Consider the following 16,830-nt stretch of genomic DNA (forward strand, 5'->3'; position numbering starts at 1 on the left):
AACAGCCGGTGGCTCATGCCTGTAATCCTAGCTACTCAGGAGGCTGAGCTCTGAGGATGGTGGTACTAAAGTCCCTGAGATCCTTATCTCCAACTAGAAAACCAAAAGTGTGGCTCAAAGAGTAGGATGGTAGCCTTGAGCTGAAGAGCTCAGGGATAGCATCTAGGCCCAGAGTTCAAGCCCCACGACCAACAATTTAAAAAAAAATTAAAAATGGAAAAATCAAACAGTTCTGTAAACCAATGTTCACAGCAACAGTACTCATAGGAGCCAAACATAGAAATTGATGACCAAACATATGAACAAATAGAGTATAATCATGCACTAGAACACTATGTTTAGTGAAATAAGCCAGGACCACAAGGACAAACACTGTATGACTCCACTTACAGGATGTAGATAAAATACAGAAATTCAAGGAGACCCAAAGCAGGAAAGAGTTTACCAGGGGAGGGAAAGAAGGGACATTTATCATTTCAGGGAGTAGAAAGTCATGTTAGGGATAAGAAAATTGTTTCAGGCATAATTGAAGAAAGGTATAACTTCTGACACTGAAGTGAGTAAAGATTTTTTTTTAGGAGACCTCAAAGTACAAGAAACACTGGTAATCAGCTTCATCAAATTAAAAAGTTTCTACACAGCAAAGGAAATAATCAAGAGAGAAGAGACAACCTAGTACACTTACCTGTGTACATGAGAAAAGACAGTGGATAGCGCAATCCCAGTGCATCTTCTGTAAAGGAATCAACAAAATCCTCCAGCATGAGGAGTCCACAATCTTTGCCTCTGTGTTTCTTTCTTACAAACATTGTATCAAGAACCGGGAGTTGGTAACTTTGCGTGAGATATGAGGTACATAAGCTTCCTGCAGTAGTAAGAACAGAAAACCAATAACTTTTCATATGTATGTGTATATGTATGTATATGTGTATGTATATATGTATATGGGCCAGAAGTATGGCTTAGTGGTAGAGTGCTTGCCTAGCATGATGAAGCCCTGGGTTTGATGCCTCTATACTATATACACAGAAAAAGCTGGAAATGGCACTGTGGCTCAAGTAGGAGAGCGCTGGCCTTGAGAAAGCTCAACACCAGTGCTCTGGCGCTGAATTCAAGCCCCAGGACTGGCAAAAATAAGTGTGTGTGTGTGTGTGTGTGTGTGTGTGTGTGTCCACTTAGTGACATGAATTAACAATCTTTTCTAGAAACAAACAACTGTTTTTCTCCTACATCAAGAAAAATATTTGTGAAATATGCAAAATCTTTCTAGAGCAAAGCATTTTCAGCTTTCATTACATATCTGTATTTTATTACATATTATATGTATGTGAAAATTAGAAAAGTTATGTATGTTATATATCACATTACCTTTTCAAATTGTTTATTGTTGAGGTAATGTATAAAGGGGTTACAGTTATATTCACCAGATAGTAGTTGCATTACTTCTTGCATATTGATACCCATTCTCATGTTTTTGTCCCTGTTTCCCTCTTCTAACCCCCTCCCAATCATCTTGTTTTCCCCCCTTCCCTTTCCCATTTCAAATAAACAAATAAACATATATACAATATACCAGGTAACAAATTCAGATACAGTAACAATATGAGATTAACCAAAGGGCAACAAAGGAGATCACCTTTTTATAAAACATATACTTTACTATGTATGATATATATTATACTCTCTACAGGCAAGTAACTTTATAATTCATCAACTTTCAAAATACCAGAGTATTTGATGCCTAAAAGATATATGTGAAATATTTAATTCCAACCTAACAGCAAGAAATCCAATTATTTATTTATTTGTTTGTTTATTTATTTATTTTTGGTTGGTTGTGGGACTGAAACTCTGGGCCTGGGCATTGTCCCTGAGCTCTTCAGCTCAAGGCTACTGTCCTACCCCTTGAGCCACAGGGCCACTTCTGGTTTTCTAATAGTTAGCTAGAGATAAGAGTCGCACAGACTTTAGTGCCTGGGCTGGCTTTAAACTATGTAAACCATCACATCCAGCTCTTAGAAATCCAATTATTGTCTCACCTTTTCCCTAGTATGTTCTGTCTTGTTTGATTGCCTTGACAATGGTTAAAAAATGAATTTGTTGGGGCTGGAAGTTTGGCCTAGCATGCATGAAGACCAGGTTTAATTCCTCAGTACCACATATATAGAAAAAGTCAGAAGTGGTGCTGTGGCTCAAGTTGTAGAGTTCTAGCCTTGAGAAAGCCCAAGGACAGTGCTCAATCTCTAAGCACTGGCAAAAAAAAAAAAAAAAGAGTTCTAGCCTTGAGAAAGCCTCAGGACTGGCAAAAAAGAAAAAGAAAAAAAAAAGAAATTTGTTCTCCAAAGTTTTCAAGACTGGTTTATGGATTACAAATAACTTGAAACATATGTCTTACAATTGTCTAAGCGCTTTTTTTTTGCTGTGGAAGTAGTTCTAGATATACACATATACATGTATATATACATACATATTTAATGTTAAACAGGAGAAATAATTTCTGTCAGAATATTCTCTTCCTATTATTTGATATGGTGGTATATTTTTTAAAGAACGTTGCTGGGTATTTGGGCATTGGCCATCCAAACAAATGAATTTGTTCATTTAATATAGGTTTGCTTTGTTTTTAGACAAGTTCTTGTTATGTAGCACAAGCTGATCTCTAGCTCACTTCAAATTCTTACTATCTAACACAGGGTACACCTACTCACCCATATACTATCATGCCCAGTCCCTGATATGTCAAGGTGTTATCAATTGAGGGTATCATGGCTGGGTCTTTCACTTTCCATTAATTTTATTAACTCAAAACCATGAGTCAGTATTCTGCCCTTGTTTGCCTCATATAAAGTAAATTTCTTATTTTTGGATCATTCCCGTAATTCTGAATTAAAATCTGAATTCAAACATGAAACCAAATGTTAAGAGAACAAAGATCTTATAAATTAACTTTTCACCAACACACTTTAATAACTTGATCAATATATAAGATTTTTTTCAGTTAAACTGAATATTTTAAATTATTTATGATTTAACTGGAGAATTTCAGTACTTTTTTAGGAGTACCAAATTTTATGCAGAAATAGGTCATGTAATATAGTTGAATTTTGGATTTTGGGCCGGGAGTTTGACCTAGTTGTAGAGTGCTTGCCTAGCATGCACAAAGACCTGGGTTCGATTCCTCAGTACCACATACATAGGAAAAAGCCAGAAGTAGTGCTGGGGCTCAAGTAGCAGCCTTGGTAAGGTCCACGGACAGTGCTCAAGCCCTGAGCTGAAGCACAGGACTGGCAAAAAAAAAAATGGATTTTAAGTGTGGATATGAATTCGGGATACCCTGTGATATGAACTTACCAATTAGCCACACAATCTAGTTAACTGTGACCATTATCAACTTTGGATTGGAAACAGAATTTTCTGTCTTTTATTTTAGGTCCACAACTCAAACTCAGTATGATGGTGCCACTTTCACTCACTGGTTAGTGCCCTACCAAGTAAGCCATGTCTCCAATCTCAGAATTTTCTTTTAACTGTAGTAACTGACTAAGAAATTAAGACACACTATAACTAAATAGTTCAAGTTCAAACTACCAACCAAGAATAAATGAGAAAAGAAAGACGTAGCTCAAATTCTCATCATAATGTCTAAGGATCTATATTTTATTTTAAAATCCATTATACAATATGTTACAGATTTCTTCAAAAGAATACTCATTTAGTTTTCAAATTAGGAAATTATTGTATTCAAAATACTTAAAGAGGGGCTGGGAGTTTGATCTAATGGTAGAGTACTTGTCTAGTATGCCCAAAGACCTGGGTTCAATTCCTCATACTGAAAAAGTCAGAAGTGGTGCTATGGCTTAAGTGGTAGAGCTCTAGCCTTAAAAAAAACCCAAGGACAGTGCTCAGGTCCTGCGTTCAAGCCCAGGATTGGCAAAAAAAAAAAACTTAAAAAACTCTTACAACTCAAAAAGGAAAAATAAAAAAACAAATCAGGGAGGGAGTGTAGCCTAGTTACAAAGTGCTTGCCTAGCCTCGGGTTCAATTCCTCAGTACCACATATACAGAAAAAAGCCAGAAATGGTGCTGTGATTTAAGTGGTAGAGTGCTAGCCTTGAGAAAGCCCAAGAACAGTGTCCAGGCCTTAAGTTCAAGACCCAGTACTGGCAAAAACAAAACAAAAAAACAAAAAAAAAACATTTGTAGACCAAGCAGATTAGTGGTGTCCAGGGATCTTTGGGTAAGATCAATGGGAAGGAGTCACTATGGCTGCTAGTGGCTGTTAACAGCAGGGAATGGGTAATGTGTGCTTGAGGATAAACAGAGACAGGTAAAAAAAAAATGTTTGGGCTGAAATATGGCTCTGATTTCAAACCAAAGTGTTACCCTCCCCTCCAAAAAAGAATAAACAAAATAGATTATATTCATATGCCCATTGTCTTGATTGTGATATATAGGACAAAACAAACTGCAATTTTAGTATACATTGTGATAAACCTGGAAAATATTTTTTAAACTAGGTTGCTTTTATCAGTAAGATAGGCAAACAAGTGTTGGCCAAGATGTGGAGATACTATAACCCTTGTATGATATTCATAGGAATGTAAAACGGAGCAATAACTTTGAAAGTTTGGAAATTTCTTTACAGATGAAAAAGAGTTACCACATGACCAGCAATTCTATTTTTCAGGTACACAGGTCAAGAGAAAAGAAGATATACACATCTGATTACTCAAAATAGAAAAACAGTAGAAAGAACTCTTTATCACCTAATGAAAAACAAAAAATAGAATAATAATCATGAAAAGCAATGAAGGATTTGAAGGATTGAGGATGAGACTTTGCGGGGGAGAAAGGCCAGAAAGAAGCCATGTTACATGATTCTATCGTCTTATTTGAAATATTCTGATGATTTGTTTGTAGTTTAACGTATTCCTAACATAGGAGTTGTTAAAAAAAAAAAAAAGTTTCCACGTACTAGTAGCTCACACCTATAATCCTAGCTGCTCAGAAGGCTGAGATCTGAGATCAAAGTTCAAAACCAACCCACTCAGATAAATCTGAGATATCTTTATCTCTTGAATAGGTACTAGCACAAGCCTAGAATCAACACTGATCAGACAAGAAGAGAATGACATGCTGTGTGTGTGGGGGGGGGGGGTATGAATCCATGAGCTTGAATGTTGGAAATGAACTTTACAATTTGAGTGGGGGTGGGGGGAGGGAAAGTGGGAGAAAAATATGTAAAGGGATAACAATATTCCAACAGTAATGTACTCTCTACCTTACGAATTTAACTATAACCCCTCTACACATCACTCTGACAATAAAAATTTTAAAACACACATAAAACAAAAACCAACCGATTCCTTTTATGCAATGCAAGGAAAATGTCTCACACCTATAATCCTAGCTACTCCTGAGGCCGAGATCTGAGGACAGAGGTTTGACTTGGTTCAAAGCCAGCCCAGGAAGTCAAGTTCCTTTATCTCCAATAAACTATTACTACTACAAAAAAAAAAAAAAAAGCAGGAAGTGGTGCTGTGGCTCAAGTGGTAGAGGGCAAGCCTTGAGCACAAAGAAACTCAGGGACAGAGCCTAGCCCCTGAGTTTAAGCCCCAGGACAGGGGGGAAAAAATCAGTCATGACTGATCTTCAGATCAATAGTGAGTTTGGTAAGATGTTTCAACTGTATTTGATCAGGAAATCTTAGTTTGGAAGATTTATAATGGAAATAAGAAAGACTGTTCCCATTATTCCAAGTGTGGCAGACTTGGTGAAGGCATGCCACTAGGCAGACTTCAAGTTTGGTGGTATGGGGTCTATCTGCACTAAGTACAGTGAAGAACTTTCTATGCAGTGGCTTTGTGGACTGAATACATGATGATGGTGAAGAAGCTGCACTAGTCTTCATGGGTAGTATAGTAAGGACTTTCAGGATTAGATTACATTAGAAACTTTAGATTAACCATTTCAAAGCCATTTCCATATTCTAAGTATATTAAAGTACTCTTTTTCCCGGTGAGTTGTTAGAGTATTCATTAATCTGTCAGACTGAATCACATAGACAGGCCATGTGATAGAGCCAAATGTAGTAATAGAAGGAGAAATCAAATGACTTTTAAATAATTTGGAGGACATGAACAGGAGGAAAGACCAGTTTGAGGTTCTATGATAATCTTTTCTCTACATATATGAAAAATATCCTCCTATGTATCAAATGTTCATTTTAGCTTTTTAAAATACTTTCCTAACAACCTTCAATTTTATAGGATAGTAATATCAAAACAGTACCAAAAAATACTAAGTAGGAATACAACATAATATGCACTACATATTAACAAATACAATTTGAGTGTTTAAAATGAAGATTTCCATTGCATACTTTATATAACATTTAAATACTCACCGGTAGGTTTAACAGAATAAAACCCAATAGCCTCTCCTTTCTTCCATAGAATCTTAGCATAATCAGTACTACTGTGACACAGGAATGGGATCTCATTTCTCTCCATTTCTTGTTTTCTATAAATAATTCGATTGAGAACATACAGAACCACTCTTTCCCCAAGAGTGCTCACCTACAAAGAGAGTCAGACAGCAGGCACAGCAGTTACAATATGCAACCATTAAGGAATGCTATTCACCTTGCTCTCTGAACCCACACCTCCTACTGGCATTCACAGCACTTTGAACACAATAATTTGTAAGCCATTTTATCATCATCGACTTGATGCTAATCATTCATGACAATAACAACCCATTTCCACAAGCACATTTTATGCATGGAATACTGTCTCTCAGTAAATTCAAAATCAGGCAAAACAGGTTCCCAAAAAACAAGGAGCCCAGCATCTCTTTACTCTTCATGCTTCAATGCCCAGACCCAACGTCTCCTCTTATTCATAACTGCTATCCCACGACATGTCCTGCTTCGACTCTCTCTGATCCCATTTCAGCTTCCACATTAAAAAAAAAAAAATTATCCCCTCAAGAGCAATTGCCTCATTTGATGAAGGAAACCATAATCATACCCTAGGGAAAAGGCATCTGCCTCTCCTTTTTCAGGTGATCTGTTCTTTTAACAGCTTTGTCTTAGCTCTGATTACATGAGTACCTTAGTTCCCCCCCACACCACTCCCATACCCCTCAGTTAGACCATTTGAACGAAGACTGTGACCTGGGAAGGCCAGTAAAACACTGACTTACAGCAACCACAGACTGGAAACACTCCTTCACCTCCTACCCACAAGAGACCCACAGACACAGTGACCCAACATCCACAGTCTTCTGACAGTCAATAATCAGCTATTCCCTAGGGATATTGTTAGTGCTAAAAAACAAGAGTTCTGCTCATAAAGTCTATACTACCCAAGTAACCCTAAAAGAAGACAACTTCACCTTCCGATTTGAGGAGTAGAGAGCATAAGTATCCCTAGCAGGGGATCTCCCACAGACTAAGTAATACACTAAATGGCAGAGCTGATTAGCTCTATCTGACAAGATCATTCATTCCTTTTAGTCCCAATTAACATAAAATTCTTCCTCGAACTGAGGTGGAATCTATTTCACAAAGATCATACTAAGAAATTCTGCAGCCACACGGACAAATCAGTTATTTGAACGTAGCCATAATGCTCCTCTGGAGTTTATACCAAAACTAAACTTGGTAACAATGAGAGAGGTGATCTTGCCATTTTGTTCCTTTGGAAATGGTCCAGCTCCTTTAACATCCCTCTTCAAGTCTGGCACACAGACATAATAATTACAAACACTGAAAAAACTGATGAGACAGCAGGGCTTTCAAGACAAATTCAGAGGTTTTATCAACTTACAAGGCAAAATATGGTTTATAACAAGTAAGTCACTTGTTTAAGGTCAAGGTCATGTACTGATGAAGTAGTAACAACAGTTACTCCTTCCTATAACAATATCTCTGTAGTGGCCAGAATAACAGCAATCTGGAATATTCAAATTAATGCAATACCTGAGTCAGGCAATGGTAGCTCACAACTATAATCCTAACTACTTAGGAGGCTTAGATCTAAAGAGCACTATTCAATGTCTTCCCAGTTAGGAAAGTCAAAAAGCTAATAACCCTTTCCTCTCCAGCTTCCCCCAGTGTACTGGAGCAGGCTGGCTTCTACTGAATCCCCAGCAGAGGCCAGAAGCCTGTGCATCATGCCCCACCTCCACCCCCCATAACTTGGTATAGGCCAGCATATAAAGCTCAACTAACAAACCAGAGACAAGAGAAGATCAGTAATCACATTAATAAAACTAGCCTTTCCTTGGGCAGATGAGAAAAATCAGAATCTCAAGTGGATAAAGGTAACCCTAGTTCAACTAACCTATAAGTTTATTCCTCTCAGATCAGAAACATTTGGAATTATATAAAATAGAGGAAGCCCAACTTGAGGATTGCTTTTTATCATAAGAATAAAATACCATGGGTTAATATAGTTTCCATAATAAAATATGGAAATAAACTATCCTGTTTATAAGAAACACTGAATTATAGGACCTGTTACCTGCTTAAGCCCCTCTCTAGAAGGAACAGATGTTTTCACAATATCATCAATGGCCCACCACTGATCAGCAAGGTAAAGTGCCACAGCTAAAACAGAATAAATGATAATTAACATTTAAGTCTTTAAGTGCTAACATAAACAATTTTACTATTTAGTAAGGTTTATATAGTTGCTCTTAAATACATCTACACTTTTTTTTTTATAGTGCTAGAACTTGAACCCAAGAAGCCAGGTCTTTACTACTAAGTATTTTACTAAGCTACATATCTAGTTCCTATACACACACTATACTGTATAATACAATGTGACCCCTTTTGTACATTTGTTTTATTTTACCCATTAAACAATTAGTATTTTTTAAACTTCTTTCATGTAGCCACTTTCTTAATAAATTCCTGTTTGAAGAAAAACTCCTCAGTAACAAAATCAAAGCAAAAAGCAAACCTGTAAGTGAATCTTCAGGTGCAAAAAGAGCAAGAATTTTCTGAGTCTGATCTCCACCATAAAGAGGTACAAAGCCTACATTTGAGAGGCTAATGGGAATCTGAAAGGACAATAGATTTAAGATTAGTAAAGTAGTTGTCAGAAAATAGATGATAAAACACTAAATATTTCATAAAACATTCAACTCTCCTTACATTTATTTTAACTATGTAAGTCAATTTCATAGAATATAACTAGTCTCTCAAAAAAAAAGTAAAAAAATACATAAAGTAAACTCAGACTTTTGGAACAATTGTGCTGTCTTGGGAATAAAAGTAAAAATTTATTTTAACAAATATTACTAAGCATTGGCATACCATTAAAAAAAAAACAAAAGCTATGATACGTCCCAAAACCAACTATGGTATCTTTACCTGGACTACCTGAGGAAAACCATAATTCATTTCCTACTAAAAGAAACCAAATAGGCAAATAAGTATATATGTGTGTGTATATATATATATATATATGTGTGTGTGTGTATATATATACATATATATATTTCTGCCTTTATTAACTCAGTACTAATTCTTCATTTACAATCCATATTAAGCAATTCAGAGAATTATAAAATATGGGTGGTAGAGAAGACTTAAAAATCTGAGGCCTAAAAAGATAAGGAATCTTCTCATCTTATTTTATAGTCGAATTCAAATGATTCCAAGTCTAAAGGTCCATCACAATATATCCTGGATTATTCACTAGAATTTTTTTATTTTACTAGTTTCAAAAAGGGAAGAAAAGATTCATGACATAACAGTGTCATGAATTGAAATTTCTCAATTCAAATTTCCAAATATAACTAAATTTAATTGAGTTAGTTCCAGTTGATAACTAGTCCTGGCCTAACTAGTAAACTTCTTATATCTAATTTGAAAAGCAAACATTAAACAATAATTTATGGGTTTTTTTCTCTTTTTGAAAGAACTAGTATTCAACCAATACAAACACATTTTACTGGAAGGATTTCTAATAAAGATTTCAAAACTGAGTAGCTAATACTAAAATGGTTATTTATAAAAGAATGCAGATTTTATGCAAAAACTTGGCCTTTTAGGCAAAAATCATTGTAGAATACCTTACCGTAATATTGAGAAGAGAAAAATATTCTGGATTTTCAGGATCCCCACACCTTAGATCTGACATGTAATCTTCGGAAGAACTTTCTAATTCCTCATGACTGCAGTTATCCAGCAAATCCACGGGGAATGCCATCCTCTCTAACAAACAATGTCAACAGCGTGCTTCAGAGGTAGGAAATGTCACCTTCCCTTATAGACAAAAGTTCTATGATTTTGCAGTATTTCATTGTAGCAAATTTTCTATTTGTCTATGCCTAGACAATTTAAGCCTGTTTTAAAAACCCACTCTAAAAAAAAAACCCACTCTAACATAAAATAAGAATTCATGGATTCTTTTTTAATGATAAAATTACATATATAATTATATAGGTATAAGCTATACTTTTAACCATATACATACAAAAATATAACTATAAATGCATATAACCCGCAACATAAAAACCTTTATAAGAAGACAGAAAGCAAGTCAGGTATGAGGGCTAACTGAGAGGCTGAAACTGGAAGGATCATAGTTCTAGGCAAGCCCAGGCAAAAAGTTTGTAAGGCACCATTTCAATGGAAAAAAAGTGGCCATGGTGATGTATACCTGTCATCTCAACTATCGTAGGAAGTATAAAATAGGAGGCGTGTGATACAGGCAAAGGCCCTTCATAAAAGGGAAACACTGGGGTTTAGAGAACGTTTTCAAAGGATGTAAATGTTCCACAACTGGGTTGTGGTGAAGAGTTGCACAGCCCTATAAATTTACTTTAAAACTGGGAGAGAGTAAGGGAAGGGGTGACATTGTAAAAAGAGATGTAATCATTACCTGAGTCATGTAACTGTAATACCTCTGTACATCACCTTCATAGTAACAATTTTTTTTAAATAAACTTACTTTAAAAACTACAAATAGGGGCTGGGAGTTTGGCCTAGTGGTAGAGTGCTTGCCTAGCATGCACGAAGACCTGGGTTCAATTCCTCAGTACCACATACATAGAAAAAAGCCAGAAGTGGTGCTGAGGCTCAAGTGGTAGAGTTCTAGCCTTGAGAAAGTTCAAGCCCAGGACTGGCAAAAAAACAAACAAACAAAAAAAACTACAAATATACTTTGGGGGAGGGGGGCTGGGCAATCCTGGGTGCTGTCCTTGAGCTTTCTCAGCTCAAGACTAGTTTTACCACTTGAGTCACAGTTCTGTATCCTACAAATATGTTTTTGAAATCATTATATTGCATAATTGCAATGAGTGAATATTTAGGTATATAAATTATATCTCATATATAAACATCTTTAAAACACAAATCATTCATTTCACTTCTTTTAAAAATGTTTTAAAGTTTTTAAGCTTTATGAGACAATGCTAAAGGTTGTCCTATTAAAGTCAAGAAAAATATAGACTCTATCACTATATAACATTTCATAGGTATTGACTAAAGCTATTAGATAAGGGAAAACAATCAGAGACACAACAGATGGGGGTGAGATGGGAGGGTAGAACTATCCTTATTATTTGCAAATAATAATATACTGAACTGAAAAACTCAGGTGTCCATAAGCCTCTTTTCGAAACCTGCTGAGAGGACATCAGGCCTTGCGCCAGTCAGATGAATACTTAGCTACATCCTTAAACCCATCACCCAGCCTCGCTTATAATCAATTATCAGGAAGCAAACAACATAAAACTGAAGACCAATGTAGAAAAGGGAAAAGTTTGCTGCAGATAGGCTGAGGTCCCATGGGATCACCAGCGCAGAGCAAGGCCTGGGCTACAAGAGGGGGACTACGTGGCAGAATGCTCCATGACCTACTCACTAGCTATGCCCAAAGCTCCTTCAAGGCTCCCTAACTTCTTCACAGGCCTCATACTCCCCCACCACCATATAGCTCTCCCACTCTCAGAGCAATCCAGCTCCTGGAAACTACAGCCCTGCCACAGGACCTGCACTTACCTCACTCCAGCAACTGCCCTGGGTCCGGAGCCTCATCAATAATATGACACCCCACAAGACTGGACCCAGGCAATGCCAGGTCTAGATAGGAAAAACAAGGGCTAGAGACGAAGAAGACCCACTCACTGTACTGACAAGAGGCCCAGCTAGCATATACTTCCTCAACAAGGAAGAAATACTGTCTTTCATTCTTCCCATTTCTTTTCTATAAATTGTTCCACTGGTAGTTTTTTCTACCTCCTTTCCTTTTTAAAGAAAAGAAAGACAACAGAGAAAAGAGATCACGTGACATAGAGATGCCGAGTGGGAGACAGGCATGTTTCCCATGTCTGCCCACTAGGCTATGTATACCTGTCTTTTTCTTTTCTTTTTTCCTTTTTTCTTTTTTTTTTTTGTGTGTGTGTCTTCTTTAATCCGTTTGTGCTATCTTTTTTTCTAATCACTGACTACACTGTCCTTCTCCATAGTAATTAAATGATATTCTCTAACATTATTTCACTCACATTCATCCTACATATTTAATCCCATTCTTATCTTCTTTCTTCTTTCCTTTGTTTCCATGTTTACTTTTCCTACTTAATTTTGAAATTCTATACTTTTTTTTTCTAAAGCTCTAGCACACTATATAAGAACCCTAGTCTTTTTTGTATCCTGAACAATATTATGGGGGATGTAGATATCTCTAATTGGTTTTTGGTTCATGCAAATACCAGGTTGGTTCTAAATTGGTAAGTTTATTATTGTTGAATTATACCCCAGACTAAGAGCAAGAAATATCACATTAACCTTACAACTCAATCCTCCCGGAATGTAAGAAAATAATTCAGTTGAAAGACTTCAGGTGATTACAATCTCCAGTCAACACCTTGACTTCTGATAAGCAAATCATAACACACAAACACAAGAAATTTTTAAAAATGAAAATAAAACAAGGCAACAGAACAAATCCCATAAACAGGGTATCAATGAACATGAAATCCCAAATACTCAAATGAATGGTGGCAAAAAATGATCAACAAATTAAGGACAACGTCTACAAACACTTCCATGAATTCAAAGAGAATATAAGCAGCTAAACGAAGTTAAAAAGATTATATGTAGGAGCCGGGAGTTTGGCCTAGTGGTAGAGTGCTTGCCTAGCATGCACGAAGACCCGGGTTCGATTCCTCGGTACCACATACATAGAAAAAAAGCCAGAAATGGTGCTGAGGCTCAAGTGGTAGAATTCTAACCTTGAGAAAGTCCAAGGACAGTGTTCAGGCCCTGAGCTCAAGCCCACGACTGGCAAAAAAAAAAAAAAAAAAAAAAAAGATTGTATGTAAACTGTATGAAGCTGAATGAAATAAAGAATACAAGATTTGAATGAGAATTTTTTTTTTTTGGTGGATCATGAGCCTTGAACTTGGCCTGGGAGTTGTCCCTGAACTCTTCAGATCAAGGCTATTGCCTTGATCCAAGTCCCACTTCCTGTTTTCTAGAGGTTAACTGGAGATAAAAGTCTCAAGTCCTTTTGTGCCTGGGCTGGCTTTGAACCTTGATCTTCAAATCTCAGCCTCCTGAGTAGATAGGATTACAGGCGTGAGCCACCGCACCTGAGTTGAATGAGAAATTTGATACAAAAATCCTGGAAAAAAAATTGAATGTCTACAAGTCAAGGACCAGGAGTTTAGCCTAGTGGTAGAGTGCTTGCCTAGCATGCATGAAGACCAGGGTTCGCTTCCTTGGTACCACATACATGGAAAAAGACCAGAAATGGTGTGTGGCTCAAGTGGTAGAGCTCTAGCCTTGAGAAAGCCCAAGAATAGCATCCAAGACCTAAGTTCCAGGACTGCCCCCCCCCCACAAAAAAAAAAAACCTCTCAAATAAAAAACTGTTGAAAGACTTTTTATAAAGTGGATCAAATGTTAAATGGAAGACAAATTATCAGGGCCAGAAGATAAAATAAATGTGTGATAAAAATCAATAAAAAGAAATAAATGAAATACAAATAAAGCATGCAAGACCACTAGGGCACCATTGAAAGACCAAACCTGTGAATTACAGGCATAGAAGAAAAGGTTACAGAGGCCGGGAATTTGGTCTAGTTGAAGAGTGCTTGCGTAGCATGCAGGAAGTCTGGGGGTCAATTCCTCAGTACCACATACATAGAAAATGCCGGAAGAGGTGCAGTGGCTCAAGTGGAAGAGTACTAGCCTTGAGAAAACTCAGGGACAGTGCTCAAGCCCTGAGTTCAAGCCCCAGGATTGGAGGAGGAGAAAGAGGAGGAGGAGGAGGAGGAGGAGGAACAGGAGCAGGAGCAGGAGCAGGAGGAGGTTACAGTTAAAGGCAGGGGAAAATTATTCTATAAAGGTAGAGTAGAAAAGCTCTCAATATTGAGAAATAAATTGTGATCCAAACAAGAAGATTTTAGGACTCCAAACACATACAAACCAACAAAATCATTCCACATATTGTAGTTAAAACATGAACTAAGCCAGGTGTGGCTCATTTCTGTAATCCTAGCTACTCAGGAGGTTAAGATCTGAGGATCATGGTTCAAAGCCAGCCCAGGCACCAAAGTCAGGGAGACTCTTACCTCCAAATAACTACCAGAAAACAGAAAGTGGTGCTGTGGCTCAAAGGGTAAGGTGGTAGCACTGAGCTGAAAAGCCCAGCCAGAGTTCAAGCCCCATGATCCACAAAAAAAAACTATACAGAATAGGAAAATACACTGAATATATTGAAACTTAAAAGAGGAAAACGCCAAGTCACCAATAAAAGACAAAGTCATTACATTGGTAATTTTTTTATGCCAGTCCTGAGACTTGAACTCAGGACCTAGGCACTGGCTCTGAGATTTTTCACTCAAAGCTGGTGCTCTAATACTTGCATTATAGCTCTACTTCTAACTTCTTGGTTGTTAACTAGACATAAGAGTCTCACAGACTTTCCTGCCCGAGTGGCTTCAACCCAGGACCCTCAGAGCTCAGTCTCCTGAGCAGGATTATAGGAATGAGCCACAAATGCCTGGAGATGGCATATTTCTTAAGTTCTAAAAGAAAGTAACTGCCAGAGAGAAGACGGCACCGAGACAGTAGGCACCCAGCCTAGCTCTCTCCCACAAAAAGAGAGAATCAGGGAATCCCATGAGCCAACTACCTTAAACCCACAACTACAAATTCAAGAAGCAACGGAGAAGTACACACCCGGAAAAGAAATCCAGATAAAGCTTATATCCAACGTTCTCAAAGAATCAAAAAAGCGAGGACCCCTTCCCACCCCTGGCCCCCAGCTCCAAGCCACAAAAGCCACGGTGGAGGGCACCAGGCCTGGGAAGCCCGGAACTCCAGCAACACCACCAAGTGGCGGAATCCAGATGCAGGAACCCACACAGACTGGGGGCAGACTGCACAGACAGCAGCAGAGACCAGAGAGGAGGCGAACGACCCCTCAACACCGCAGAGCAGCTCACAGCCAAATATGAGGAGTAAGTCCAGCGGTTCCCCTAAACCCATGGGGAAAGCAGAGCTGGTGGCAAGCTACAGAACTTAACCCAGACCCCTCCACCACGCCCAAGAAAGACTGGCAAGTGCAGGGGGAGCAAGGAGTTCAGAATCCTGTCCCTTCCCCCAACAGCCCCCTCCCCCAGGCCATTGACTGGAGACTGACGGGCGGGCGGGCGCTAAGACCCAGCACCAAGGGGGCGGAGGTGTCCCTGCTCCCACCTGCCCAACAGCCTCCTTTCCCAGGCCACTGAAACTGGAGACTGAGGGGTGCTGAGACCCCTGCCTTCCAATGGGTGGGGATGTGCATGAGTCTGCTAGCCGGCATCTGATAGACCCAAACCTAAGTGGGACACCTCCTGCTGGGAGCCTCCAGCAAGACAACCCCAAGGGGCTCCCCATGGAGTCACAGAAAGACTCTCAGCCAAAGCAGCTGAAACTCAGCAAGGACTGAAGGACAGACCGGCAGGGACCAAGCTTACACCAGGAGAGCCAGAAAGGCCCTGCTCCAGCCTCGGAGCCCACATCCTCAGCTGGGCCCCAGAACAGGGCAGAAACCAGTCAGGCTGGTTTAGCTGAGATGACTCAAAAACTCCCAAACCCCAGGCCTTTCAGCTGAGACCCGCCCCCAGGAACAGGGCAGGAAAACTAGCCATCCACCAGGCTAGCTGAGGAAGTGCGCAACTCCATCCTACAGCCCACTGTGGGGCCAGTGGTTGGGCTGAGAGCTAGTCCTGCAGCAGCACATAGCTTCTGGGAACAGGCTGAACACTGCAAAAGCTGTAAACTCTGACCTAGTCAGCAGCAGAACTAATTTGGCTGAGAACCACAGGTATACACAGATTCTCAGAACCACCAGTCCCAAACCAAGTAAAAACCACCACCTACCGACCACAGAGCGAACCTACAACAATAGTCCTTGATGCCTTGGAAAGCACAACGATGAATTACCACATATATAAATAATCAAAGTCCCATACAAAGCCCAAAAGGAAACAAGAGTAAAGGGACAAGAGAAATGTCACCATCCCAAGAAATGACACCTGAAGAGACACGAAATATGACTCTAATCAAGGAGATGATTGTGGACATGACTAAAGAGAATAAAGCAGAAATCCAAAAACAAAAGCAGGAAATTGCCAAGGAGCTCCTCAAATTCAAAAGAGAAGTGGAAGAAAAGATTAATATCCTCTCAGCAAACATGATCGCCTCAGTGTCCACAATTCAAGCGAAAATGGATGCATTAAGCAGCAGATTGACAGAGATGGAGAACAAGACATCAGGAACAGAAGATAAAACACAAGAGCTGGAACAGAGAATCATCA

At 38.7% G+C, this 16,830-nt stretch overlaps 1 protein-coding gene across 3 annotated transcripts in view; it reads right to left on the reverse strand.

The window, feature by feature from the left end:
- Fam169a (family with sequence similarity 169 member A) overlaps positions 1–16,830 on the reverse strand; it is a 50,442-nt gene that overhangs the window by 15,897 nt on the left and 17,715 nt on the right. For all 3 annotated transcript variants that reach the window (XM_090331830.1, XM_090331831.1, XM_090331829.1), the window contains exons 2-6: positions 10,095–10,231; positions 8,973–9,072; positions 8,529–8,614; positions 6,407–6,578; positions 686–865 (exon numbers count right to left, since the gene is read on the reverse strand). In XM_090331830.1, the coding sequence (XP_090187956.1) occupies positions 686–865; positions 6,407–6,578; positions 8,529–8,614; positions 8,973–9,072; positions 10,095–10,226 (670 nt within the window). In that variant the 5' untranslated portion in view covers positions 10,227–10,231. The remainder of the gene's footprint in view (positions 1–685; positions 866–6,406; positions 6,579–8,528; positions 8,615–8,972; positions 9,073–10,094; positions 10,232–16,830) is intronic.

This window comes from Megascapheus bottae, chromosome 4, assembly GCF_031878675.1.
Source record: "Megascapheus bottae isolate mThoBot1 chromosome 4, mThoBot2.hap1, whole genome shotgun sequence".
Taxonomy (NCBI): Eukaryota; Metazoa; Chordata; class Mammalia; order Rodentia; family Geomyidae; genus Megascapheus; species Megascapheus bottae.